This window comes from Tetrao urogallus (genome assembly GCF_951394365.1).
Source record: "Tetrao urogallus genome assembly, chromosome: 15".
Lineage (NCBI taxonomy): Eukaryota > Metazoa > Chordata > Aves > Galliformes > Phasianidae > Tetrao > Tetrao urogallus.
In genome coordinates this window covers 7,325,948-7,349,818 of record NC_136828.1, presented here as the reverse complement: position 1 = coordinate 7,349,818, position 23,871 = coordinate 7,325,948, and the positions used below count along the sequence as shown (strand labels likewise).

At 40.4% G+C, this 23,871-nt stretch overlaps 1 protein-coding gene across 1 annotated transcript; it reads left to right on the top strand.

Annotated features, from left to right (window-relative positions):
- Positions 1-386: 386 nt before the first annotated feature.
- Positions 387-23,183, top strand: LOC306952211 (BOS complex subunit NOMO1; the record flags this gene model as incomplete). The annotated part of the gene is made up of 31 exons (XM_079542873.1): positions 387-515; positions 914-1,003; positions 2,110-2,155; positions 2,574-2,674; positions 2,787-2,893; positions 3,073-3,145; positions 3,670-3,822; positions 4,954-5,091; positions 5,848-5,937; positions 6,551-6,656; positions 7,100-7,250; positions 7,783-7,960; positions 8,711-8,852; positions 9,511-9,642; positions 9,964-10,100; positions 10,376-10,463; positions 11,233-11,296; positions 12,408-12,503; positions 14,749-14,958; positions 15,245-15,327; positions 16,097-16,256; positions 16,384-16,510; positions 17,053-17,166; positions 17,810-17,937; positions 18,527-18,668; positions 19,246-19,329; positions 20,233-20,343; positions 20,924-21,025; positions 21,246-21,365; positions 22,317-22,409; positions 23,052-23,183. The coding sequence occupies 31 exons, from the start codon at positions 387-389 to the stop codon at positions 23,181-23,183; spliced, it is 3,627 nt and encodes a 1,208-aa protein (XP_079398999.1).
- Between the last annotated feature and the right edge of the window lie 688 nt (positions 23,184-23,871).

Genomic DNA, 23,871 nt, shown 5'->3' with positions numbered 1-23,871 from the left:
GGGAAAGTCGCGTCCTCGACGGACGGACAGCCCCGCGCCGCCAGGAGCGAGGTGAGCCAGGCGCCGGGGCGGCGAGCAAAGTCCGGCCGGGCGCTGCAGGAGGGCAAAGGGGGCGGCGCCGGCCGCGGGGGAGGGAGGCGGAGGTGCGGCTCCGGCCCGAGGGGCTGCGGCCGGGACTTTCCGGCTCGGCGCTCTGGGTCGCGGGCTTCACCGCCACGGCGCCGCATGGGAACCGCCCGCCACTCGTCACGGCCCGGCTGCGGGATGGGGACGGAGGTGTCGGCTAGCAGCGGGGCCGCCGAGCCGGTAGAGGGCGGCATCGGTACCACCGCGCCCCGCCCGGCCCTTCCGGCAGCGCGGCGCTGAGTCAGGTCCGTGGCGGCGGCATGCGGGTCTGGGCGGCCGCGCTGTGCTGCGCCCTGTGCTGCGTCCTGGCGCGGGGCTCCGAGGACATCGTGGTGGGCTGCGGCGGCTTCGTCAAGTCCGACGTGGAGATCAACTACTCCCTCATCGAGGTGGGCGCCCTCGCCGCCCCTTCGCAGCGCCGCACCGCGGGACCCCTTGCAGCGCCGGGTGCAGCGCCGGCTCCCGCCACCCCTTTCCCTCCCGAGTTGCGGCCGTGCGGCCCGGCGGGCTGACGGCAGGATGGGCCCCGTGCTCCGGCTGCTGCTTGCTGGGACTCGGCTTGCTCCGGGCGGTTCTCGTTTAAGCGCTTGCTGATTTCCCCCGAGCCCGGAGCTGAGCTCTGTGCCGCGGTTCCCCTGGCAGCCCTGCAGTAAACCTTTGCCCCGTTACCTCTGTTGCCGCTGGGGGATGTGCACCCTCTGCTGTGTGTAAAAGCACTTGCTTGGAGAATTCCCGGTTCTGCTTCTGGTTGCGTTTCTTAAAATATCTTTTTTTTTTTTTCTTATAGATTAAGTTGTACACAAAGCATGGTACTCTCAAATACCAGACAGATTGTGCTCCAAACAATGGGTATTTTATGATTCCCCTCTATGATAAGGTAAGAAACCAAAATACTGCAGTGTCTTCTCTGCAGCAGAGGCACGAGCTGCTGCCATCACAACAGCATTTGGATCAGCACATAATTTTGTTACGCTTGGATCCAACTTCTCTTCCTTTGGTTTTCTGTTTGTAATACAGTTATTCTATTTCTCAGTGGTGTTACAGTGAGGAAGCCAGGTAGCTTCAGCTGTGCGGTGCTCATAGCTGTAGGAATGCTGAAAGAAAAGTGTAGGTCCTGGCAGTGTGAGTATGGATAAAGCTTTTCAGTTATCTGCCAGTAGCAACAGCAGTAGCTCTGCTATATCTGTTTTGATATGATTGAATTGAAAATAATTTGAATGGCTAGTTGCTGATATTAGATATGACTTAAGCATTGAAATAAAGAAATCGAAAGCTTAGAATGTAGCAATATTTTGGTGTTTATTTAAACTGGAAAAATATTTACTTTCAAATTAGATACAAGCTGCCCTCAAGTGATCTGAGTGTTTTGCTCTGGTAAAGAATTGGTTAGCTTGTGGTTTGGAAATAAATCTGCTTCAAATCTGAGGACATTAGACACATCTTATCCCATTTGTTTCATTCTTAGGTCTCAGGGCCTTTTAATGGCCGAACTTCAGAACCCATGTGGTGTCTGCTGATTTAAAGAGGATCTCTGTAGATTGGTGCCTTTTTGGCACAGAACTTTTAGTAGGATTGGAATTTTATTATCTCATGTTTGGGCAGAATGTATGAGTAGAACCACCCAGTGGAAACACTAAAGGCGGTTTTAGAGCACATCTGTTGAAGCAGGTAGAGAGATTTGAATACTTTCTAACACTGAACTGCTTGTGCATGAGCCAGCTTTGATGTAGATGCATTATAAACATGATGCTGCTTAACTCTTGCTCTTAGCTGTCAGGATACAAGCTCAGCATTGCAGACTGTCTGGGTAGGTTCTGCAGCTTTTTGAACACAGCATAATAGTAGTTAGAAGGAGAGGAGAATGGGGTTCTTGTGTCTTGTATTACTCTATGCAGCATTGTGCTTGTATTCTGACTTTTTTTTTCATTCTTCAATTAAATTGAATCAGTGAAGACTGTTATTGCTTTTTAAAATTATTTTTAGGGGGATTTCATTCTTAAAATTGAGCCTCCTCTGGGATGGAGTTTTGGTGAGTGTTCATATCTCTTCTTATAATAGGGCACTGTATTTGCAGTGTGGGACTTCAACTACTGCTAGCTTGCAGTTGGCAGGGAAAATCACGTGCTGTGTAAAAGGCAGAAACCCTGTTTGGTTTTAATAAATAATATACTGACTGTACAGTAGAAAAATAGAGCTGTAAGGCAGACACTGACAAAGTAACACGTGAACTAATGAGAAATAATGTGGATTTTTCATAAAAATGTCTTTAATGAGCAGGGAAGGATTTTCAATATCAGAATTTGTGGGTGGGTAACTTGGCTTCCAGAGCACAACTGGTGCACTTGAGCTAGTGCGTTTCTGGAAGAGTTTTGTAAAGCTGAAGCACAGTGTCTCTGTGGTTCCTTTGTCACTAACTGCCGTGCTGTTTCATTGTTCTTCCCCTCCAGAACCGACCAGTGTAGACATCCATGTAGATGGCATTAATGACATTTGCACGAAGGGAGGCGATATTAACTTTGTATTCACAGGGTTTTCTGTGAACGGAAAGGTTAGATTCCTTTATGTTTATTTATTCCATCTTATGCTAATTCTATCTTCAGAAAAACATTTACCTCTGCTAGTTATTTTTATCCACTTGTGCAATGTTTTCATTTTGACAGGTTCTCAGCAAAGGTCAGTCATTGGGTCCTGCTGGAGTCCAGGTTGTACTGAGGAACGCTGGCAGTGATGTAAACTTACAAGCAACTATTACCCAACCTGGAGGAAAGTGAGTGTGGGAATATGCATGCGTGCATGCCTCATCTGTTTGTTCACACAAGATTCTTTCTGTTCTGCCATATTGACTGGGATTATAGAAGTTCTGAAACACATGAAGAATATGAATTGCTTTTCTGTGAACAGGTGTTAATGACTCTTCAGCAGCATCAGCTTTTTCTTGCTTTACAGGTTTGCTTTCTTCAAAGTGCTTCCTGGCGAATATGAAATCTTTGCATCTCATCCCACCTGGATGTTGAAAGAGGTTAGAGCCTAAAAAAGTTCTGATGGACATGTTTAATGAGAGTGTGTTGTCTAGACTTTGTCTTGATCAGCTCTGTGAGCACGTTTGTGTGAGTGGACCAGGTTAATGCAGTTTTCCTAAATTTAGCAGAGGCTGGTAAGAAATTGCCTTGTGCAAGCCTCATCTGGAGCTAGAGGAGCCAACTGGGGGAAGACTGGCTATGAGCTCCTGCTTTATGTTTTCTAACCCTATACATTCGGTTTGAAATTCGGTGTCATAGCAGATGCTGCAATCCTTTCCTCTCAGATTGTTTGCTTTCTGAGCTCTGAAGTCCTGACCGATTCCTAAATCAGTGAAACAGTAAAAGCACTCAAAACAGCTTTAGCATCCTTCTGTTTTGAATAGCTGGTGGATTCTCTTTGAGTACTGCTATTCTTGGTTCTTCTATTTCTGTATTGAATACTCAGCTTCTGTTTGTTATATAGTGCTGTGAACAAGATTTGATATCTAGTTCTGATGCAAGTGTACATGCTTTGGTATTTCAGTCAAACACAGTGGTACGGGTGACCAGTTCTAATGCTTATGCTGCTAGCCCTCTGATTGTTGCTGGCTACAACGTGTCTGGGTCAGTAAGGAGTGATGGAGAACCAATGAAAGGGGTCATGTTCCTGCTTTTCTCCTCCTCAGTGACCAAAGAGGTAATGGTGTTTCAGAAACTTTTTCAGTACAAGTATGGAGATAAGTGGAAAGCTAAGTAGCTTTGTGTACTCATAGTGCCCTGGCACTTACCTCTGTTCATCTTGAGCTTGGCTTATAAAAGACAAACTGCACAACCTTTCCAGCTGTGTTTTTGTATGTATTTGTTTTCATTTTGTAACAAGGCCATTGTAATACAATGTCTGTGTGTGTGCTCGCTTTTCATCTGACTTGAATGGAATACTCAGACATGTAACACAACAGCTTTCTGTTTGATAGTTGGCAACCTTGAAGCTTGAGGTCTTTGCATTTTTCAGACCCAAGAAATTAAAAGTTTATTTTAACTTCAACTCTTCTGTTCCCTTTCCATTATTGTTTTCAAATGAATTTCCCAATGCTCAGGTTGTTCAGGGGCATTGAAAACTAAGACTTGAGCTGAAGCAGGCAACAAATGCAAAATATAATGGATGTTATAGCTCTGTGTATTCACTGTGGGTCAGCAAGGTAAAGGGCTACAGTTCTAAGACAGTATTTTTCCACTGGCATCTTTTTGCACATTGAATGTTGTTTGATAAGTATGTTCCCTCATGAGGATTATAATCTACTATTTGAAAGATCTGTTTCTGAAAAAAGACTGAAATTATTACCAAACAAACTTTGAATTTCACTGTGCAGGGGCTGTAATGCTGTAATTTTCCTTCAACAGAAGATCTCAGTCACTTTTTGCCCTTGTGATATGGAATCAAAGATCAGTAGCTTCTGTTGCCACCTTAAAAGTGTTATTTATGAAAAGACTCTGGAACATTTGGTGGTGTATTGTGGTTTAATATACAGAGTAGAGATCTGTTCTGTAATGTTAACTTTATCCTCAGAGCTGAAGTCAGTTAATGTTAAGACATGTAGTGCAGTCCTAGGGTTCTGGGGGCTGCTGAGTTTCCCAGTTTTCTGTCCTTGTTACCATGAAGTTAGTTATTGGTTGATTTTTTCCTTTTACCTAGACAAGAATTGTGAGCTGTGCTGTCAAACTGTCTTTAAAATGGCTTTTGTATTTCCCATCCTTCATTCTCAGAATACCATTTTGAGTCGTACATGTCCCCAAATTATTTTCTGTGTTCTCTCATTCATTGTCCCAGGATGTTGTGGGCTGCAATATTTCTCCTGTGGATGGATTCCAATCACGAGATGAGTCTCTCTCCTATTTGTGTAACGTTGTATCAAAAGAAGATGGATCTTTCAGCTTTCTTTCCCTTCCAAGTGGAAAATACACTGTGGTAGGTTTGTTTGTCCATTGAGTTGTTAACTTTTGCTTTCTAAGCTAGCTCATGTATAATTTTATAGCTACTAAAACAGAATTAGTTGGAAGTACTTCTAACTGGTTCAAATAATTGGAAAAGGAGAATCCAGCCTAAAGCATTTGGCAGTGAAGTAAATTGCTGTGTTAAAACTCTGTGGTGTGATTTCTGGGAAAGAAACTTGGTTACAAATCACCTGAATACACCGACCACTCCCAGAACCACCCCTAGGGACTGATGGAAGGCCAAAAGCTTCAGCAGGCTTTGGTTACCCCACATCGTTTAAGATCCCTGTTTTCTTTTTGTCCATTCTCTTCATTTATGTCCAGGAAGCACGAGAGTGTTGTTGTATGTCTGATGCCTACAGCGATGGTCTTGCAATCTCAACCTGTTTGATCCCGAAAAGGGATCCAAGCTTGTCTCTTTCCTTTAATTCTCCAGTGATCACGTATTCTCTTAGATTAAACTCTCCGTGAGCTCTCACACAAGTACCAATTACCTTCTGAATGGAGGGTTATTCTTCTGGTTTTTCATAGTTTTATATGTATCCATCAGACAGTCTTGAAATATTGCCTTTATTTCTGTCTCTGTTACTCTGAGTTATTTTTCCAACAGGTTTGCAGCTCATTTGGCCATAGAGGTGTCTGTTAGTGATAAGGGTGTGGAAAATGGTGAAGGAAAGGAGTTCTGATATCATGGCTTCTTAGGAGTCAGAGCGATGTGTTCTCCTTTCAGATACCATTCTACAGAGGAGAAAGAATTACCTTTGATGTTGCGCCATCTAGATTGGACTTCTTTGTAGAACATGACAGCTTACAAATTGAGGTAAGAGAAGTGAGAGGTTTGTGCCGTTCATTCCTGTAAAAGTGTAACTGATGTTAACAGAAAGCAGATGAGCTGTGGAAAAACTTCTTTGTAAGAAGCTTAAAGAGATTTGTTACGTGCAGCCTCGTGCCAAGCGGGTAGGCAACAATATCTGGCATTATGCTTTATTTCCTGTGCTCGTTCCCTTTCACTAGGAAGAAACAAAATAGGGAAGAGCTGTCTACTGTGTTCACTTTGCTGTCTGTGTTACAAACAGGCAATAATCTTTCCAGTTGAATAAGTTTGCTCATTCACATTTTCTTCTCTTCAAGAAGGACTTGGAAATTTGTGTGGTTTGCAGAATTTCTTGAGTAATATCATTATGATGTATGATTTGAGCCTTCTGAATGGTACTGATACAGTTGACTTGAGAATTGGTTCCTTCTCTTAGTGGGACAGTAAGCCTCGAGTTACTTTCATTGTGATTGTCCTGGTGATTTATTTTTTTTTCCCTAAATCTGGAAATTAATTTCTCTTATGTGTGTGAGATGAATAGCAGTGCATGTTGATTGCTGTAGAAATGTGAATGCTTCTGCTGGCTAAAGATTAATGTTAACTTTCTTTCCCATTTCAGCCTGTTTTCCATGTGATGGGTTTCTCTGTCACAGGCAGAGTGCTGAATGGTCCTGAAGGAGAAGGAGTTGCTGATGCCACTGTGACACTAAACAATCAGATTAAAGGTATGCAGTGATCTCGGTGTGTGTTGCTACAGGGAAGTCTTTAATAAGCTCAAGTACAGGAGTAGTAGGGTATGCTACTACTGAATTAAATCTTCACAATAATACATTACTTTTTTCATAATTTATTTGTAATATTACAGTGATTTTCATACAGTTGAGTAATTTTGTATATTTTCTGGCTTAGATGAGAGTATTAGCTGTTCATTTGTTCTGTAGTAGAGAATTTCTTATGATTTCCTTTGAACATTTGCCAAATTAGAAGTGTTGCTTTGCAATACAGAAATGAAGATTTGTCTCCTAAGAAACATAATATTGTTTCATTGTTGTGCAATTTAAATTAAAAGTAATCTAAAGCAGTGAATGCCCTTTGGTGCTTTTGACGCACAAAGATAGGCAGTGAAAACGTGCTGTGCTTTTTTAACTCTCCACTTTATTTGTTCCAGTAAAAACAAAAGCTGATGGATCTTTCCGTCTTGAGAACATAACAACAGGAACATACACAATTCATGCCAGAAAGGAGCACCTCTTCTTTGATACAATCACAGTGAAGATTGCACCAAATACGCCTCAGCTAGCAGACATCATTGCAACAGGGTAAGTGCCAGTGTCATGAAGATGTAAATTGCTGCATGCACAGTGTCTTCAGAGGGGGTAGTCCTTGCTCGTGCCATGCCTCATCTGGTGTACTGTTACTTGTTAGGAGTTAAATGTTACTCAAGAAACTTAAGAGAAATAGAACAGCGTAAGTGCAAAATTATGTTTTATCCACAGTGCTTTGCTCAGTACTGCTTAAGCCTTGGAGATTCCCTTTTTATAATCCCTTCTTTGCAGGCAAAGGCTCTACGACATGAGGGTATTGAGCAATTGTAGAACTGTGCATGAACCAAAAAAAGGAGAGTTTGCTGTCACTGGCACTGCACTTCAGATACTTTCCTCTTGTTTGGGAGTTGTGTAACTGTCTAATACAGTATTGTGCCAAACCTCTTTAGGAGGAATTGACGCCCATTCATGTAGTAGTTCCTCAAGATAACAAAGTTTGCTTATCAAGGAAATTTTCAAACAAGTGTTTTCTACGAGTTTTGTCGGATTGTGATATGTATTCTGGTGGTTGGCATTTATTTTAAAGGTTCAGTGTGTGTGGCCAGATCTCAGTAACTCGCTTACCTGATGCAGTCAAACAGATCAGTAAATATAAGGTAACCATGGTGCCTCAAGACAAGGACAGAGCATCAACGGTTACAACAGAAACAGACCCTCATGGAGCATTTTGTTTTAAAGCAAAGTCTGGTGCATACAGTGTTAAGGTAAGAGTGAACTTCTGTTTCTTCACTGTAGGACTGTTAAGTGGTTTTAGAAGATTTAAATCACGTAATTTCTAAAATTTGAGAAGCTAATTGTAGATTTTGCTACATTTTAAATGTTTGCACTATTTAAACTATGACAGGCTTGTTTTTTTTTAGTAAGCAGAAATTCTCATGCAGCTTTCCCTTTATACTTGTGAAAAGGACTTCAGCCCATTAAGACTGAGCAGTTTTCTCTTCCTCCTCTATTCTTCTTCAGTTTTTCTTCTTTCCTCCTCTGTAATGTCCCTCAGAGAGCTTCTTATCTTCATATATTTTCCTGTAAAAGAAAAGTGATGTGTGCCTTTTTCAGGTGTGCTGATGGCTCCTGAGGTTACTAGTCACTGCAGAGCCATGGCACAACCACAGTGAACCTTGCATTGTAGAGGACTGTGCAGGCTGAGAGATAGGAAGTGCACAGTTATGAGGTCTCTGACTGTCCTAGATAAATAAAATAGCCATGTGGAAACTGGAGAAGAGAGATCTCAGAGTAGAAACTCATCCGGACTTTTGAAACTTTTGTATCATTTTCAGCTCAGATTTGCTGCAATTCTTTGGAGGAATTTTAAAAAGCATATTTTGAAAGGCTGGTTTTGCTGCAACTTATGGTTAAATATCCATTTTCTGATTTCTGATAAGTCATTTGAACTCAGCAGAGTTGGACGTATTTGGCATTTAAAAGCTGGTGATGTGCTGATGATCTGTGTTCAACAGGTAATTATTCCGGAGGCTGAGACCAGAGCAGGATTGGCTTTGAAACCCAGAGTGTTCCCTGTTACTGTTACAGACAGACCGGTCATGGATGTGACCTTCTCTCAGTTTTTGGCATCAGTTTCGGGGAAGATCTCTTGTTTAGGTAAGGTGGTTTTGAAAGTGAAATGGAAATGGAGAACTTCAGCACTGCACGTGTGTGAATCAGTACTGTTTAAATCCACTTGCTTTAAAACCACTTGTTGTGGTCAAGCCCCATCGACAGATAAGTAAGTTGACTTCTAGTACATAGATGGAAACAGGTCTTTCATCAAGAGACCTTACAGCCTAGTAAGTAGTATGTTTGGGATGAAGTTGTGAACCTGTTTTTAATACTTGCTAGCAATAAGTTCTGACTTATTTCCCCCAGAAGGCAGTAAGTTCTGGCAGGAAGTGCTGCTGGCTGATGTGTGGCATTTTGTCCAACAGCGTCAGACGTATCAGAAGTGAAAAATGCATGCAGAGAAAATACATTGCCTGTAAAATGGAGGATAGGGGTGTCACCAGAAACTAGCAATCTCTGTCCTGTTAATGTTTTCTCCTTACTTGAATCAAATGTTGCTCTCTTCTCTTGTCCTTGAGTACCCACTGATTCCAGCAGATGATGATTAGAATTTAACTCCTTTTTTACCTCTTCCTTTTTCTCTGAGTCCTCTCAGATGTTTCTTTTGTCCTCTGCTGTGTGAGGTGGGCCCACAAATTTAGTGCTGGAGGAAAGCCGGCAAGGCAGGGTGTGCTCATGTTCTGATGTCCTTTCTGTGCAGATGCTTGTGGTGATTTGGTGGTGGTGTTACAGTCTGTGAGCCGCCAGGGTGAGAAACGTAACCTCCAGCTCTCTGCAAGTACAGACTCAGTAGCCTTCACGTTTGAAAATGTGCTACCTGGCAAATACAAAGGTAGGATCATAGGGAATTGCTGGAAGTCTTACCTTGCTCTCTAAATCTGTGTTAGTCTGTATACTTTGGGCATGTGGCATGTGATACCCAGCGTGGAGTTAGTCTCAAACTTGAAAAAGTTGGGAAAATTGCTGTGTGCCTGTGCATCAGGTTTTCTTAGTATTGTCTGTTTAGGCATTTTTTCAGTGCTGATATTTATTTTTTTATCTGACTTTGAAGATTTTTGCCTGGGAAGTCAGTGTGGTAGGGGCTTTTTACACCACGAAAACAGTTTTTATTCAATTTGACATTACTAAAAACTTTCTGTGATGTGTATTCCAGTAAGCATTATACATGAAGACTGGTGCTGGAAGAATAAATCACTGGAGGTGGAAATCATGGAAGAAGATGTTTCAGGAGTAGAATTCAGGCAGACTGGATATATGCTGAGGTGTTCCCTTTCTCATGCAATTACACTGGTATGTGTATAACAAACGTCCTCGTGTTTTTTCATTAACGTGTGTACGTAGGTTGGATTGCACTTGGAATCAAAGCTTTCTCATGCCTGTAGGTGGTCTTGTAGCACAGGAGCTCTAATGCTGAATGTGCTCTGAGATTTGTCTCTTAGATTTGGTGAAATGGTCTTCTGCTGTTCTTTGCTGTAAGAGAGAAGCATTAATGTACCATTAGGCAAGAGCTATTTTCATTTTGTTGTTCAGTAGTTGCTAATAGTAATTGTGTTGTGGCTTCACAGGAATTTTACCAGGATGGAAATGGGCCAGAGAACGTTGGTGTTTATAACTTGTCTAAAGGAGTTAATAGATTCTGTCTTTCAAAGCCAGGTAACAGCTATAAAATATTACTTGGATAAAGAAAAAGAGTCATTCAATCAAAGCTACTGGTAATTCCAACAGTCTCTTGTGGCTTCTGAGGTTTCAGCATATAAATTCTCTATTTTTTTTTTCTTTTTTAGTAGATGAATGGCATTGGTCTGGCATGTTAGAATAATCTTGTTTGATTCTGTAATTGGAATGTAACTGATCAATAGAAGTTTCATTTCAATACAGGATTCCTGAAGGATAGCTATTAATGGTACCACAGGGTTATTTATAACAAGAAAAAGTAATGTTTTAATGTTTTGCATTTTTTTCACTTTGAATTTTTTAGAGCTAATTACTTGTTACTGCCCATTAACAGGACAGTTAACCAATGCATTTGATTTTGGTTCTATTTTTAGCTTTGCATAGCTCATCCTTAGAGTCTTTGGTTTCATTCACAGTTCACTAATGGATTAAAGAGCCACCACTGAAACTCCAAGGCCATCAGCTGTGAAATTACAATAGATTGCTTCTGACTTTGGTCTGTTATATTTGTAACTGTTTTTATGTGCCTCTGTTGAGGTGCCACATTTTGTATCAGTGTACATTAGAAAGTCAACACAGCTTCCAGTAGTGATCTGTGACTGAAGAGACAAATTAACTTACTATAGTCAAACTTGGCAATTCTTTCTGTACCTCAGGTCATAAGTAGTCTTCAGAATTCAGGCAACTCAGTAAGCTTTATTTCTTTGTTTGTGTATCAGTGGATCATTCTTTGGCTTAATGCTTGCAGGTGTGTACGAAGTAACCCCACGTTCCTGCCACCAGTTTGAACACGAGTATTACACTTATGACACGTAAGAGCAGAATCTGCTTTCAATTGTACACCTCTCTGTGCTTTCATAAAGCTTCCTTCTGCTGCAGCTACTTTCTTTCAGGAATTCAGGATGAGTTGTTATGACTGGCTCTAACCAATAGAAGAAAGCCTTTGCAAAATGTATCAGGCGTGTTTTCTTGCCCTTTAAAAAAGAAAAATGTGACTAAAGATAGGCTTTAAAGATGCTTTTGCTGCTTCAGATGGATGTTTCAGTCTGCCTGCTGTCTGTCTTTAATGCTTTTTTGCTTTGTAACAAAGGAGAGACTTTTCAGTGAAAAATGTTGATGGCTTGTAAGGGTTGAAATGCAAAAAGTGGTATATTATGTTTACTAGAGAGCACGTAGCACTTGTACATTCCTGGTATCAGCAACTGTCTGTGGTGATGCTGCTCACCTCTGTTTTGCAGGCTGAATAGATATTCACCCTAATTACCAGTGGGCAGTGCGGATCCTCCCCAGTCAGCCATGTTTTGTCGTGTCCAGGTTATATCCAGGTCATGATTTGGCAATGTGCTTAATGGCTTTGCTCCTATAAAGAGGCTTTCTGCTCCCTGACTGCTTCTAATTCCTGAACAGCAAACAAATCCAGCATTAAAATATTTTTTTTCCCCGCTACTGAATTCTGTTATTGAATCAAAAGTACTTCAAAGAGGGATCCACTAAATATCAGCCAGCACAAACTGAATACATGAACTGAAAGAGGAACACCTTTCTGCAGCAAAGTACCATTAGATCTGGGGCATCTTTGTGAACCACTCCCAGTATTGTTAACTTGTGAATGTTCCTCTGATGTGTATAGAGATTGTACATATGAATTCAATCAAATCAACATCAGCTTGAGAGGAGATGGGAAGCACAAAGGAAGGAAGAAATTTGGCCAATGCCATGCAGTAGTTGGGGTTTCACGTCTGCAAAATGCCACCTTTGCAATTTACATCCCATTAGCACTACAGCTTTGTTGTGTAGTTTATGTACTGTGTTTTATAAAGATCTTTCTGCTTATGGTGGGAGTACAAAATCAGCTGAATAACATCCGATTATTTTCTTTAGGAGGGAACCTTAAGTTCATCTCTTTGTTGCTTTGATTTACAGGTCCTCTCCTAGTATACTGACGCTCACTGCTGTTCGACACCATGTCCTTGGCACAATTGTAACAGATAAACTGATGGATGTGACTATTACCATTAAGTAAGAACAAAGAAATGTGGCTGTAAAAAGAGGAGGAAAGACATCCCTCTCATAAAGTTTTATTCTGGTTTTAATACCCCAGTGGCTACTTTTAAGGGAATGGCATCCTACACTGGACTGCAGGAGGTTTTTAAGCTGTTCTTTGAGTTCTTTGTAGACAGAGAAATAATTCTCAGCCCTCGTTTTGTACATAGTCACTTGATTTCAATATAGCTTCTTCCTGCTTGTATGACATGGTAAAAAGAAATGATTTTCTGAGTGATTATGCATTTTAATGAACCAAAATTTCTGAATTCAGAAGGTATTATTTTTGTTTTCTCTGCGCTGTTTAGCACCAGGACTATTTTTTTCTTAGTTTATTACCTCAGAATAAGAATCTGCTGCTTTAGAGCATTGTTATTGATGTGGGGAGAGCTATAAGAGGAAAAGTATGCTGAGTGATTACACACTAATGTGCCAGTTTATGTTTAGCTGAACAGACAGCTCATTGGGAAGCACTGATTTGTGAATAGCTTTAATTGTGTGAGGTGCCAGATCTGCCTGAAAGTGGGTGATAACAATGAGTGTTTTAATGCTTTCCTGATGTTCAGTTACTCTGAACTAGAGGGTCTCAAACTTAGAGTGTAGAAAACATCTTTGTGGAGAAACAGATTTCCTCAATAGCCCTTCCTTGAGTCCCTGAGTTTAATGAGCCCACAACTGCAACTGCTGGGCAACAACAGCAGCCAGAAAAGAAGCACTGAGACAGAAGAGAGCCATTAGAATTTTAAAAGCAGTTTAGCAAGAGGGTGGATTTTATACTAATAGTCCTGGCTGGTGGGGTTTTTTTGAGACTACTGGGGACTGTGGAGGCAGCTCAGTTGCCATTGGCTGTTCCAGCCTGTATGAAGGCTGAAGTCTGTTTTGTGAAATGCTGTCAATGTAAAGGGAGCAGTTCTGGATTTCAAAGCAAGGCACGTGCTTTTAAAAGTCTGTGCTTGCATACCACATTTAGAGCAGTGATGTCTTTAATTTCAGTTAATCAGAAGCTGCAGAGAAATGGTTTAAAGTCTTAATGAAACTCAATGTGTTAAAGCAGTTGTTTATATTTACCTCAAAAAAGAAAAACTAGGATATAGGTCAGTACTGAAGCAGGAGACGGAATTATCCTGATAATCTAAAGTGGTCTTAGGAAAAAATTTTGGTAATCATTTCATTTCACAACTTGTAGAGAATTTCGCAATATTTGGAATCAGTTTTTCAGTCTATTGTGGACAAGACAGGAGATAAGGTACAAAGAGTGGTTGGAGACTAGAAGAAATTGCTGGGAAAGACAATGTAACAATATCCGTTGTTCTGAGTTGGTTTAAAGAATGGGGATGAGATGAGCTTATCTAGCCATCTGTTTGGTAGACAGTGGTAAGACAGCTGGATGGTTGGAAGGTGTAGGGCAGATAGGTTGGAACTCAGCACTTTTTCTGGGAATTGCCAACTGTTGGAAGTATTTGCTTGTGACAGAAGTTTTTTTCTTCTTATGTACTCTATATTTAAGAGGTATGTTCTGAGGGAAGGTTCCTAGTACTGAAAAATAGAGATGCCAGTCTTCTTGTTGATTTTGTATAACTCTTTTCTGCCTTTATCCTGTTCTCAGTTTTGAAATTCCGGCCTCTCATGATGGCTTTGTTAAAGGCACTCTTGCAAACTGTTCCTTTGGCTTAAGAATTTGCTGCTTGCTCTGACTTGTCACTGCTTCTGTGGGAGGTCATTCCACTGCAGCAGGGCTGGACTATGTTCCTTGTTGCAAAACTGAGATTCTATTATGGAAACTAAGTGAAGCTTAAGTTAGGGTGCTGGATTCTGCAGCATGGTTGAGTTGTAGCTGCATGTTATTTAGTTAGTTATTTTATGCTGGCTACGCATTTGGGTGCTTAGATGTGGCTGGGAAGGAGGAGACAGCAGGGCTATAACTTCTTGAATGGTTATAGCATGATGTGGCAGAATATGTGAATATAATGTGTTACAAATAGGTCCTTTCCAACTGGACCTGCTATGTTACCAGTAGCCCCTATGGTCAAGCAGTAACTGATTGTTAGGAGTATGAAAGTTTTATTTATGCTTGGAATAAAGAGCAAGATTGAAAGGAATACCTTTAAAAAAATATCTGGGATGTGTCTGCTGTGTTGTAAAGACTCTAATTAACATATAAAACAGTATCTTTTCCTTTGTATGAAATGAGCTTATTTTGTTATCTTTGCTATGTTTTCAGGTCATCTATTGACAGTGAACCTGCCTTAGTTTTAGGGCCATTGAAATCTGTGCAGGAGTTACGCAGGGAGCAGCAGCTGGCAGAAATTGAGACCCGCCGACAGGAGAGAGAAAAGAAGGGCCAAGAAGAGGAGGGAACAAAGCCACCAGTGCAGGAGATGGTGGAGGAACTTCAAGGACCATTTTTATATGAATTTTCATACTGGGCAAGGTACTACCAAGCTCTGATGGGAAGGATGTTTTCTTTGGACTGCTGTCTCGGTTTTCCAACAAACAAAATACTGATCTATTCCACATAGGAAGGAGCTGTGGGTATCTGTTCTGGCTGACTGTTAGCAAAATGAAAACTAATACCACACTGTAAGAATTTTGCTTATATTATTGCTGGTGTTTTCCCCTTAGTGTATTTAGAAATGTTCTGAGGTCAATACGCAGTGCTTTGTCCTATGTGAGAGACACTGATTTCATTTTCTTCTAATGCTGTCTTGTTTTTGTAGGTCTGGAGAGAAAATTACCGTGACACCGTCTTCAAAAGAGCTTCTTTTCTACCCACCTTATGTGGAAACAGTTGTTAGTGGAGGTAAATATAAATACAGTTTCTGGATATTACAGCAGATTCTCAGCTACTTATATTACACTTATTGAGAAAAACAGCTGTGCAGGTGCTAGGTGTATTTTGAGTATGATAATCAGTTGAAGTTCCTATCAGTTTTTCCTTTGTATTACATTAGACCAATAAAAGTAGCTAGAAACAAACAAACAACAACAACAAACCCATAACAAACAAACAAACAAAAACCCTCACACTTCCAAAATTGTGAGGGCTACCAGCAGTCAGTTATGCTGCCTGTTGTATCAGTGTCCATCTTGCCCTAGGATTCCTAAATGAACATCCTGTATTTGAAGCGTCTGAGAAACATGCGGTACCTTTTATGTGCTTCTTTGTTGTGCACAGTCTAAGTACATAATGTAAAAAAAAAAAAAATTTACCTGTCACTAAACATGGCATACGTTGACTTCTGTTTGATGTCAGAAAATTTTGTTGCTGTTGGAATGCTTTCCACGTGGCTGCAGTGCATGGTACGTTATGAACCTACGAAGCACTTAGCAAATCCAGATTTTTTATGCTAACCACGTGCTTACAGCTTTGGAACTCAGTTTCTGAATTGGGTGAATGTTTGGATGTTTTAAGGTGTGACAAGGAGCCATATATTGTGTAGGTTGATCTCTGACTCCAAGGCAAAAGAACTTCGACTGTTTCTTTAGAAGTAGTAAAACTCTTGCTGTAAGATGTAATATTGAGTGTATTCTTGACTTGTTTGTTTTGAATCCCCTTTGCAACGACCAAGAGAGCTGTCCTGGAAAGCTGATAGAGATTCATGGGAAAGCAGGCTTATTTATGGAAGGGCGGATTCATCCTGAATTGGAAGGTGTTGAGATTGTCATTGGTGAAAAGGGAGCGCCTTCTCCTCTCATCACAGTTTTCACTGATGACAAAGGTGCTTACAGGTAATTAGCAGATCTGTTTTGATGTTTTGGATTCTTTCGTTTAAGTGCCATAGTGACTTGACAACACACCTGTGTGATATTCAAATACTTCTTCTGAAGTGAATGTTTCTTTCCTTGTATTTTGAAGTGTTGGGCCTCTCCACAGTGACTTGGAATATACAGTTACTGCCCAGAAAGAAGGATTTGTTTTGACTGCAGTAGAAGGAACAGTTGGTGACTTCAAAGCTTTTGCTCTTGCTGGTGTGACATTTGAGGTAAGCACATCTAAGCGCTTAAGTTTCTGAATGGTGTTTTGTTAAAGCTAGACAGGCAAAAATGTTAACCCACGTGTCCCAGGGAAACACAAACAAGTATGGAAATGGGAACCAGGTAACTTTATCATAATGGAAACAAATCTCAGTGATTTAGTTGTGACTTGCTGCACATTTTTTATGGAGTAAAAATAAGAGCTTGTAATCCAAAAGACTGGATTTATTTGCTTTTGCAGAACTTGACAACCTTCTCTTGTATCTGAAGGGGATTTTTTCTTGTACAACCTGGTCCAGCTGGAACCTGGCTTTAGTCTTGGGATACTTTGTTCTGGTCCCTACCATGTCCTGTGAATTGGAGAGTGGCTGTTCTGGTGTGTTTGGTACATGTGCCTGTGTCTGCTCAGATCCTGAGAGCAGAAGGTTCTGTAGCCCTGCAGCGTGACAATGCACATGTGGCTGGCATACTCTTAGAGGCTTCTGAGTTGAGCATCTTTTCATGAGAGAATGTTCTCTTACAATTATAGCTATGGCTTTTGTTAAAACAGATTAAATCTGAGGATGACCAGGCTCTTGCTGGAGTACTCCTGTCTCTCAGTGGAGGGGTGTTCCGATCCAACCTCCTTACGCAGGATAATGGCATGCTGACCTTTTCCAATCTGGTAAGTTAAAATTGATTGTTCTGAAAGTGATTGTGTGTGTAGTGCTGTGTAACTTTGCCCTCCGAAAGAGAGATGTAATCAGTGCTCCTCAGTGACAGGAAGATGTATGAAGTCATAACTCATACTGGGAGATGTAGGTTCTACTAGCACTTAAAATGTTAGCTAGTGGAAGATGTGAAATATAAGCTGGAGGAAGTTTTGTCCCCAACATGCAATAGATGATGTTGATTGATCTCATTTAGGAACTTGCAGTCTATAAACATGATCACCAGCAAACAGGCTTGGTTCATTTTAGTCTTTAGAGGAAACAAATTTAATAACATTATTGATATGTACATTTGTGTAGACATGACTGAATAGTTTCCTTCCAAACTTCCTTCTCTCCTGGTCACTTTCCTTTCCTTGCAGCTGTGATGAAGTATTAGAGTCATAGTTCTTTCCCTTTTCAGGCTTTATTTTCTGGTAGAGCTCCACCAGTTCACTGTCTGATGTGTTCCCTGTTTATGTTTTCCAGACAGTTTAAACTATAGCTAGAACAGAGAAGGGTAGGTCTTCAGGGAGCTCTAAGAGAAAAATATTTGTTTGGAGCTGGTGAATTGTTTATTGATAGTGACACAACAGCTTGTTTTATGCATCTTTGCAGAGTCCAGGGCAGTATTATTTTAAACCCATGATGAAAGAATTTCGCTTTGAACCATCATCGCAAATGATTGAAGTGCAGGAAGGACAAAATCTTAAAATTCGGATAACTGGTTACAGAACAGCTTACAGGTCAGTGGAGATGATAAACTGTGCAAAATGCTGTGTACTGTATCAGGATGCATTATGCAAAATATGGGTTTTCTTCTGATATAAGTTTGTTCTGAAGGCTTGGAGGTACTTTTGAAGGCACAATTTAAATACTGTGGTGCTTGAGAGTACTGTTTGTAGCCTTTTTTTCATGCGTGTGGATATACTAGCTAAGCCCACGACACAACTGTAAGGAAAAACATTGCTGAGAAGGTACCGTGTCAGTGGCACTGCGAGTGGCTTATGCTGTGTTCAGTGGGAGAGGAGAGATTTATTCTGGGGACTGTGTAGCACTCTGGGTGTCTGACTTAAGGGTCCTCCCTTTCCCTGTCCTCTGGGGTAAGTCTTACTTTTCTTGAAGGGTTGGGAACTTGGATTCCTTAAGCTGTCCTCTGAACTGCAGCTAATTTAAATGCTTTGAAACAGTTCTAGGTGTATATGTTACAAATTCTGCTTTTGCATGCTATGCTAAATATATGAAGTACTTTTCTCATGAGTTATAACAATCATGTCTTAAAAATACACATTAGAACAGCATTTGCACATAATTATCGATTGTTTCTCCCTCTAGCTGTTACGGCACGGTTTCTTCATTAAATGGAGAGCCTGAGCAAGGAGTCTCAGTAGAAGCTGTGGGGCAGGAAGGGTGTAGCATCTATGGAGAAGATACAGTAACTGATGAAGAGGGCAAGTTCCGACTGCGTGGCCTCCTGGTAAGGATGAGAAGCTTTCTCTCATTTAAGTTTGTGTTAGTGTGGTAATGGAACAATACAGTGTGTTTTATGAATTAGCTACAGATTTTTGTCTTTTCATCACACAAAGATCTTTGAGACTCTTTTTGTTAGGACAGGCTGTGAGTGATGATTCCTTCTTGCAGAGGGGGAACATTTTTATAGTGCAAATCTGGGCAACTTTCTGACTGCCTTCACAAGAACTGAACAGCTCCCATGGTGTGACACATGAATGTGTCTCACCAGTGCTACAGGTGCTGTAGCAGGGAAATCTCATCTTTAGCTTCTAGAATGTGAAAATTCTGCAGCAAGTGTATCTTAGAAGTCTGTTGGGTGTGTGTATCTTGTTGACTGTATAGCATATGTGTGAAGTGAGCTGTTCTGTGGGAAAAGCAGCAACTGAATTTCTGGAAATGAACGCACTTAAAGGAGTTAGTGAGTTAAATTATCTATTTAGGATAAGAAAACTTGTGGAATGTTGGAAAATTCACTACTGTCTTCTAAAATTAAAGTACATGCTATTTAGTGTTAAGACTTATTATCTGAATGTTGCTTGTAGCCAGGCTGTGTGTATCACGTACAACTCAAAGCTGAAGGCAATGATCATATTGAAAGAGCTTTACCACAGCACCGGGCAATTGAGGTAATTTTTTTTTTTTTTTTTTTAATTTTGTGGTATCCATTACATTTAAAATGCATCTGTGTAGGCATTAAATTGACAGCAGTGTATTTGAATGCATTCTGTTTAGTCAAGTGGCTTTCAGCAGGTTAGCTCCTATTGTGTCAGCACCATAGCTTAGAATTGCAATATGGCCCAACAAGTAAGCAAGTGAAAAGGATTCTTTTGCAGCACAAAAGCTATGTGTCAAGAAATAAGAGAATAAATATGCAGCTTACTTTTCAGTGTTCTTTTATGATGTGGGACAGAGAAATGATGATTTGAAATTGTCATAAATTGTTGTATTATTTCTCTTCATATTCAATTACAGATCAATAAATACCACTTACTGTGGTTTCTTTGGTCCAAATCTTGCAGTCTCGATGCAGATGAAGTTGTCATCCAGACTAGGAAATCTTTGTAAAATGTAACAATAACTTTGAATTTAGGACTGATGAGATCTTGTTAAATAGTCCATCCTTACAGACTCAAACTACTCACCTATCTCTTGACACCTGGCAGAGGTTAATTAACCTTAGTTAATTAGTTAGTTGCCTAGAGCTTTTCAGTGGAAGATGGTCATTATTTGAACTCAGACTCATGCCTGACCAAGATGCTCTCCTTTGCAGCAAAACAGGTAGAATTCTTTCATGTCCTTACCGTCTCTTGCTGAGAGTGGTTGCTGGTTGGAAAGGGAAGTGAATGGCAACACAAGTTTCAGAAAATCAAGTGAAACTTATGTACTGCAACTGAGAGCTGTAGGCAGTAGATTGTACTAATAGTATCGAAACTGGCTTGCCTTTTTTTTAAGGACAGAAAAGCACTTGAAAGAAACCTGCTTTAGTTCTTTCTTTGTCTGCAAAAACATGACTGTGTCGTATGTTGCAGGTTGGGAACAGCGACATTGATGATGTTAATATTATTGCGTTCCGGCAAATCAATCAGTTTGATTTAAGTGGAAATGTGATTACGTCTCCTGAGTATTTGTCCACGTTATGTGTAAGTTCAAGCCTGTGATCTCTGTCAACTGCTTTTGCCATTGATTTCCCAGTGTTTTTTTGCAGGGTCACTGGAAAGCATTCTGTAGTCTTATCTGAGTATGATGCAGTCCTCTTTTAATTACGCTCATTTCTGAGCAGACAGTGTTTTCTCGGTATTTCAGGCTTACTTTGTACCTTGGGATGTCTAATTTGTGAAGTAAGGACAGAGAAATTGAAACTCGACAAAATGAGCTTACCAGAGAAATTAGAAACAAACTCCAGCTCCAAATTCCTGTGAAACTGTTGGGATTATTTAAAAGAATTACTGTATTCTCTTTATTGCACAGCACAGACTATGTCTAATACATCTAGATATGGGAAAATATCATTCTTCCCTAATGGTATTTTAATTGTATTTTAAAAGTCTCTTTCTGTGATTTTTCACATAGCATCTTAGGACAAACCCAGATGTTCGTACTTGATATGTTTCTGTTTATACAGCCTGTGATGAATTTTGAAGTACTTTAATCATATAGTTGTATGGGCTGTTCTAGTGCAGACTCAGAAATACCTCTTGTGATCTCTTCTTTCCCTCACAGGTGAAGCTTTATAAAAGTGAAAATCTTGACAACCCAATTCATACAGTCAACTTAGGCCAATCCCTTTTCTTCCACTTCCCTCCACTGCTCCGAGATGGAGAGGTAAGAATATTTCTGAATAATTGGCCTAATTAGCTTTATTATTTTTCCCCTAAGCACACTGAAGTATTACTTCTGGTTTGCCTGCAGTACTGTATTCATGCTGATGGTGACTTGTGTCTCAGAGCATGCGAAGTCTATTAAACTGACCTTTGCCTTTGAATCTAATTTTGCCTCAGACTGCTACTGGTGCTGTAGCCTAGAGTTTGTTTTATACCCACAGAATTACGTGGTGCTGCTGGATTCTACGTTGTCTAAGTCACAGTATGACTACATCCTGCCTCAAGTTTCCTTCACTTCCATTGGATATCATAAGCACATTACATTGGTCTTCAGTCCCACTGTAAGTACAAAATAGGTAGATGTTCATTTCAGATGTTGAGCTTGAGAGCAATGTCTGGGCAGTGTAGCCTGCATATACCTTGTGATCTTGGCCTAACTTTCTATTAACGTAAATATAAAGAGCTTTATGAGAGACATTAATGTGGCAGTAAACTTGGTAATTTGGTTTTGGCCATGTTGAAGGCATCGAACAGTGATGTAATGACCTGTTATATTATGGGAGGCAAATGGGGAGTTCAGAATGGAGTTGTAGCCTTGACAGTAACTGAAAGGATGCAGTAACTGGGGGCTGAAGATAAGATTGTGGCTGGGATTCCCTTTAAAAACTTTTATAGAGGAAAAAAGTGTCAGCAAGCCCAAATGAAAGTTTTCAGTTCTTGGAGCCCAAAGCAGATGGATTCTCAGACTAATGTCAGGAGAAATCTCCTCTCCTGTAAGAGAGAGAGATGTCTTTTGCACCCTTGGAGCTGAATAGTGCAGTCAGTGTAGGGAAGTGTTTGTCCTGTAATACTTAAATGATCTATTTCTTTTCTGCATCACTGCATGTTCAGTGAAACATGAGGTGAAACAGCAGTTAATAATGAAGGACGCAAATATGCCTGAAAGATGTTGTGCTAGTTTGGCTGCTGTGGTGTTATCAATGGGGTCAGAGAGTTTTAGGCAGCTTGTGATATAGGCAAGATGCACAACAGGTTGACTGTAAAGTGGAGACTGACCATTGGTGAATTAGCTTTAAAAAACAACAAACCCCAAGAAGAAATTAGCAGATGAATGGGTCTGATCTGATTGAAAATTGAAAGTTGAATAAATTTTAGGTGCTTGAAAGGAAACCAGATGGGAAGGACTGGATGTTCTACATGGTTCTTTTGCTACAATTAGTTAAAGTTGAGAGAATTCCCAGTCAAAATAATTGTTAAAAAATAATAAAATGCATTATATACACTATTTTCAGAGAAAGCTACCTGAGCAAGATATTGCCCAAGGATCTTACATTGCATTGCCACTGACGCTGCTTCTGTTGTTGGCTGGCTACAACCACGATAAGGTAGGGCATATGTTTTGTTCTATCCAGGTATATGACAGGAACAAAATAAATTTTATTGACTTCAGGAATAGTCAGAGTAAAAAAACTCTTGCAAGTCATTGAGCCTGATCTCTTTGGCGTTATGCCCTCAGTGTAAAACTCTCAGGAGGAATATAAGGAACTACCATGTTACCCTCCTTTATTTGTTGACAAACTGTGTTCTTTCAAGCTTTATCTGATAGGCCTGGATTGTTGTTTTGATGGTAAGAGGGGAAGAAAAACTGTGCAATGCGATTTCTTTTCAAACTTGAGTATACTGCACAGAACATGAGTTTCTCCAGGGTTTTTCAGTGGCATTGAAAATGCCTTGCAAATCAGTGGGCTGTCCAGACTCAGAATTCAAATCCTAATCGTAGATGAATGACTGCAAGAAAAAAAACTAGGGATGATTTTTGGTTTTGATTATCAGAAGTTTCAGTAAGTTCAGCTTACTTTCTTTCCAAAGAATTGCTGCCGTTTTCTGACATCTTTTTAGATGTTGTAGATGTTCTGTTTATGCAATGGATTCTATTTGTTTGGGAGTCTACCATTCTGAAGAACACTACTGTGCAGACCTTACAAGCCATCATAATCACAAACTATTTCCTCTTTTTGTTGGCCCAGCTTATTCCTTTATTGCTGCAGCTGACGACTCGACTGCAAGGGGTCCGCGCTCTTGGACAGGCAGGTTCTGACACAGGTGGCCCAGAGGATGCAAAGAGACAGACAAAAAAACAGAAGACAAGACGGACGTGAGGTGAAAGGGGTGATTGCATAAAGTGACACTCCATCAAACTGAATTCTAGGGAAGCAAAACTAAAATGCATTTTTGATAATCATGTGTGATCTTCACATTTTTGTCGTTGCTATCTGAGCGTGATTTGTCACACTAGCTCCATTTTGGTTGTAAATTTTTTATGAAGTTTACGGGTTTACTTATTATAAAGTTAATGAAACGAAGCATCTGTTGTTACAGCGAGTACATCTCCCATACTTGAAGACAGTTCATGAATTCTTTTTCTCTTTGGTGGAATGGGACGTGTTGTTTCATTAATGATTTGTAAAAGCAGTGGTAATAAACTGCCGATTTCGCTTGCCTCCATATTTTGACAATGTTTTTCCTTGCCTTTCAAAATACCCACTTCACTCCAGAGAAGCAGCACAGAGAGATTTTGCTAAATCAGTGCTACTTGAAGCAACAGTTTTAGGAGACATGCATGAACTGGTGAATAATATCCTTGGCACTTCCAATTCAGCAGCTTGATTGAAGACTCTGTTATCTACACAGCTGTGATTTCAGTTCTTATCCAATAAATACTTGATTTTAATCAAAGATAACATTTGCCCAATGAAGACAAATCGTTAATGTCATGTAAGATTGGTTGATAATATCAGGTAAGTTCTGCTGATCCTAGTGCAAAAGCAGTGTGTAAATTTCAAGTTC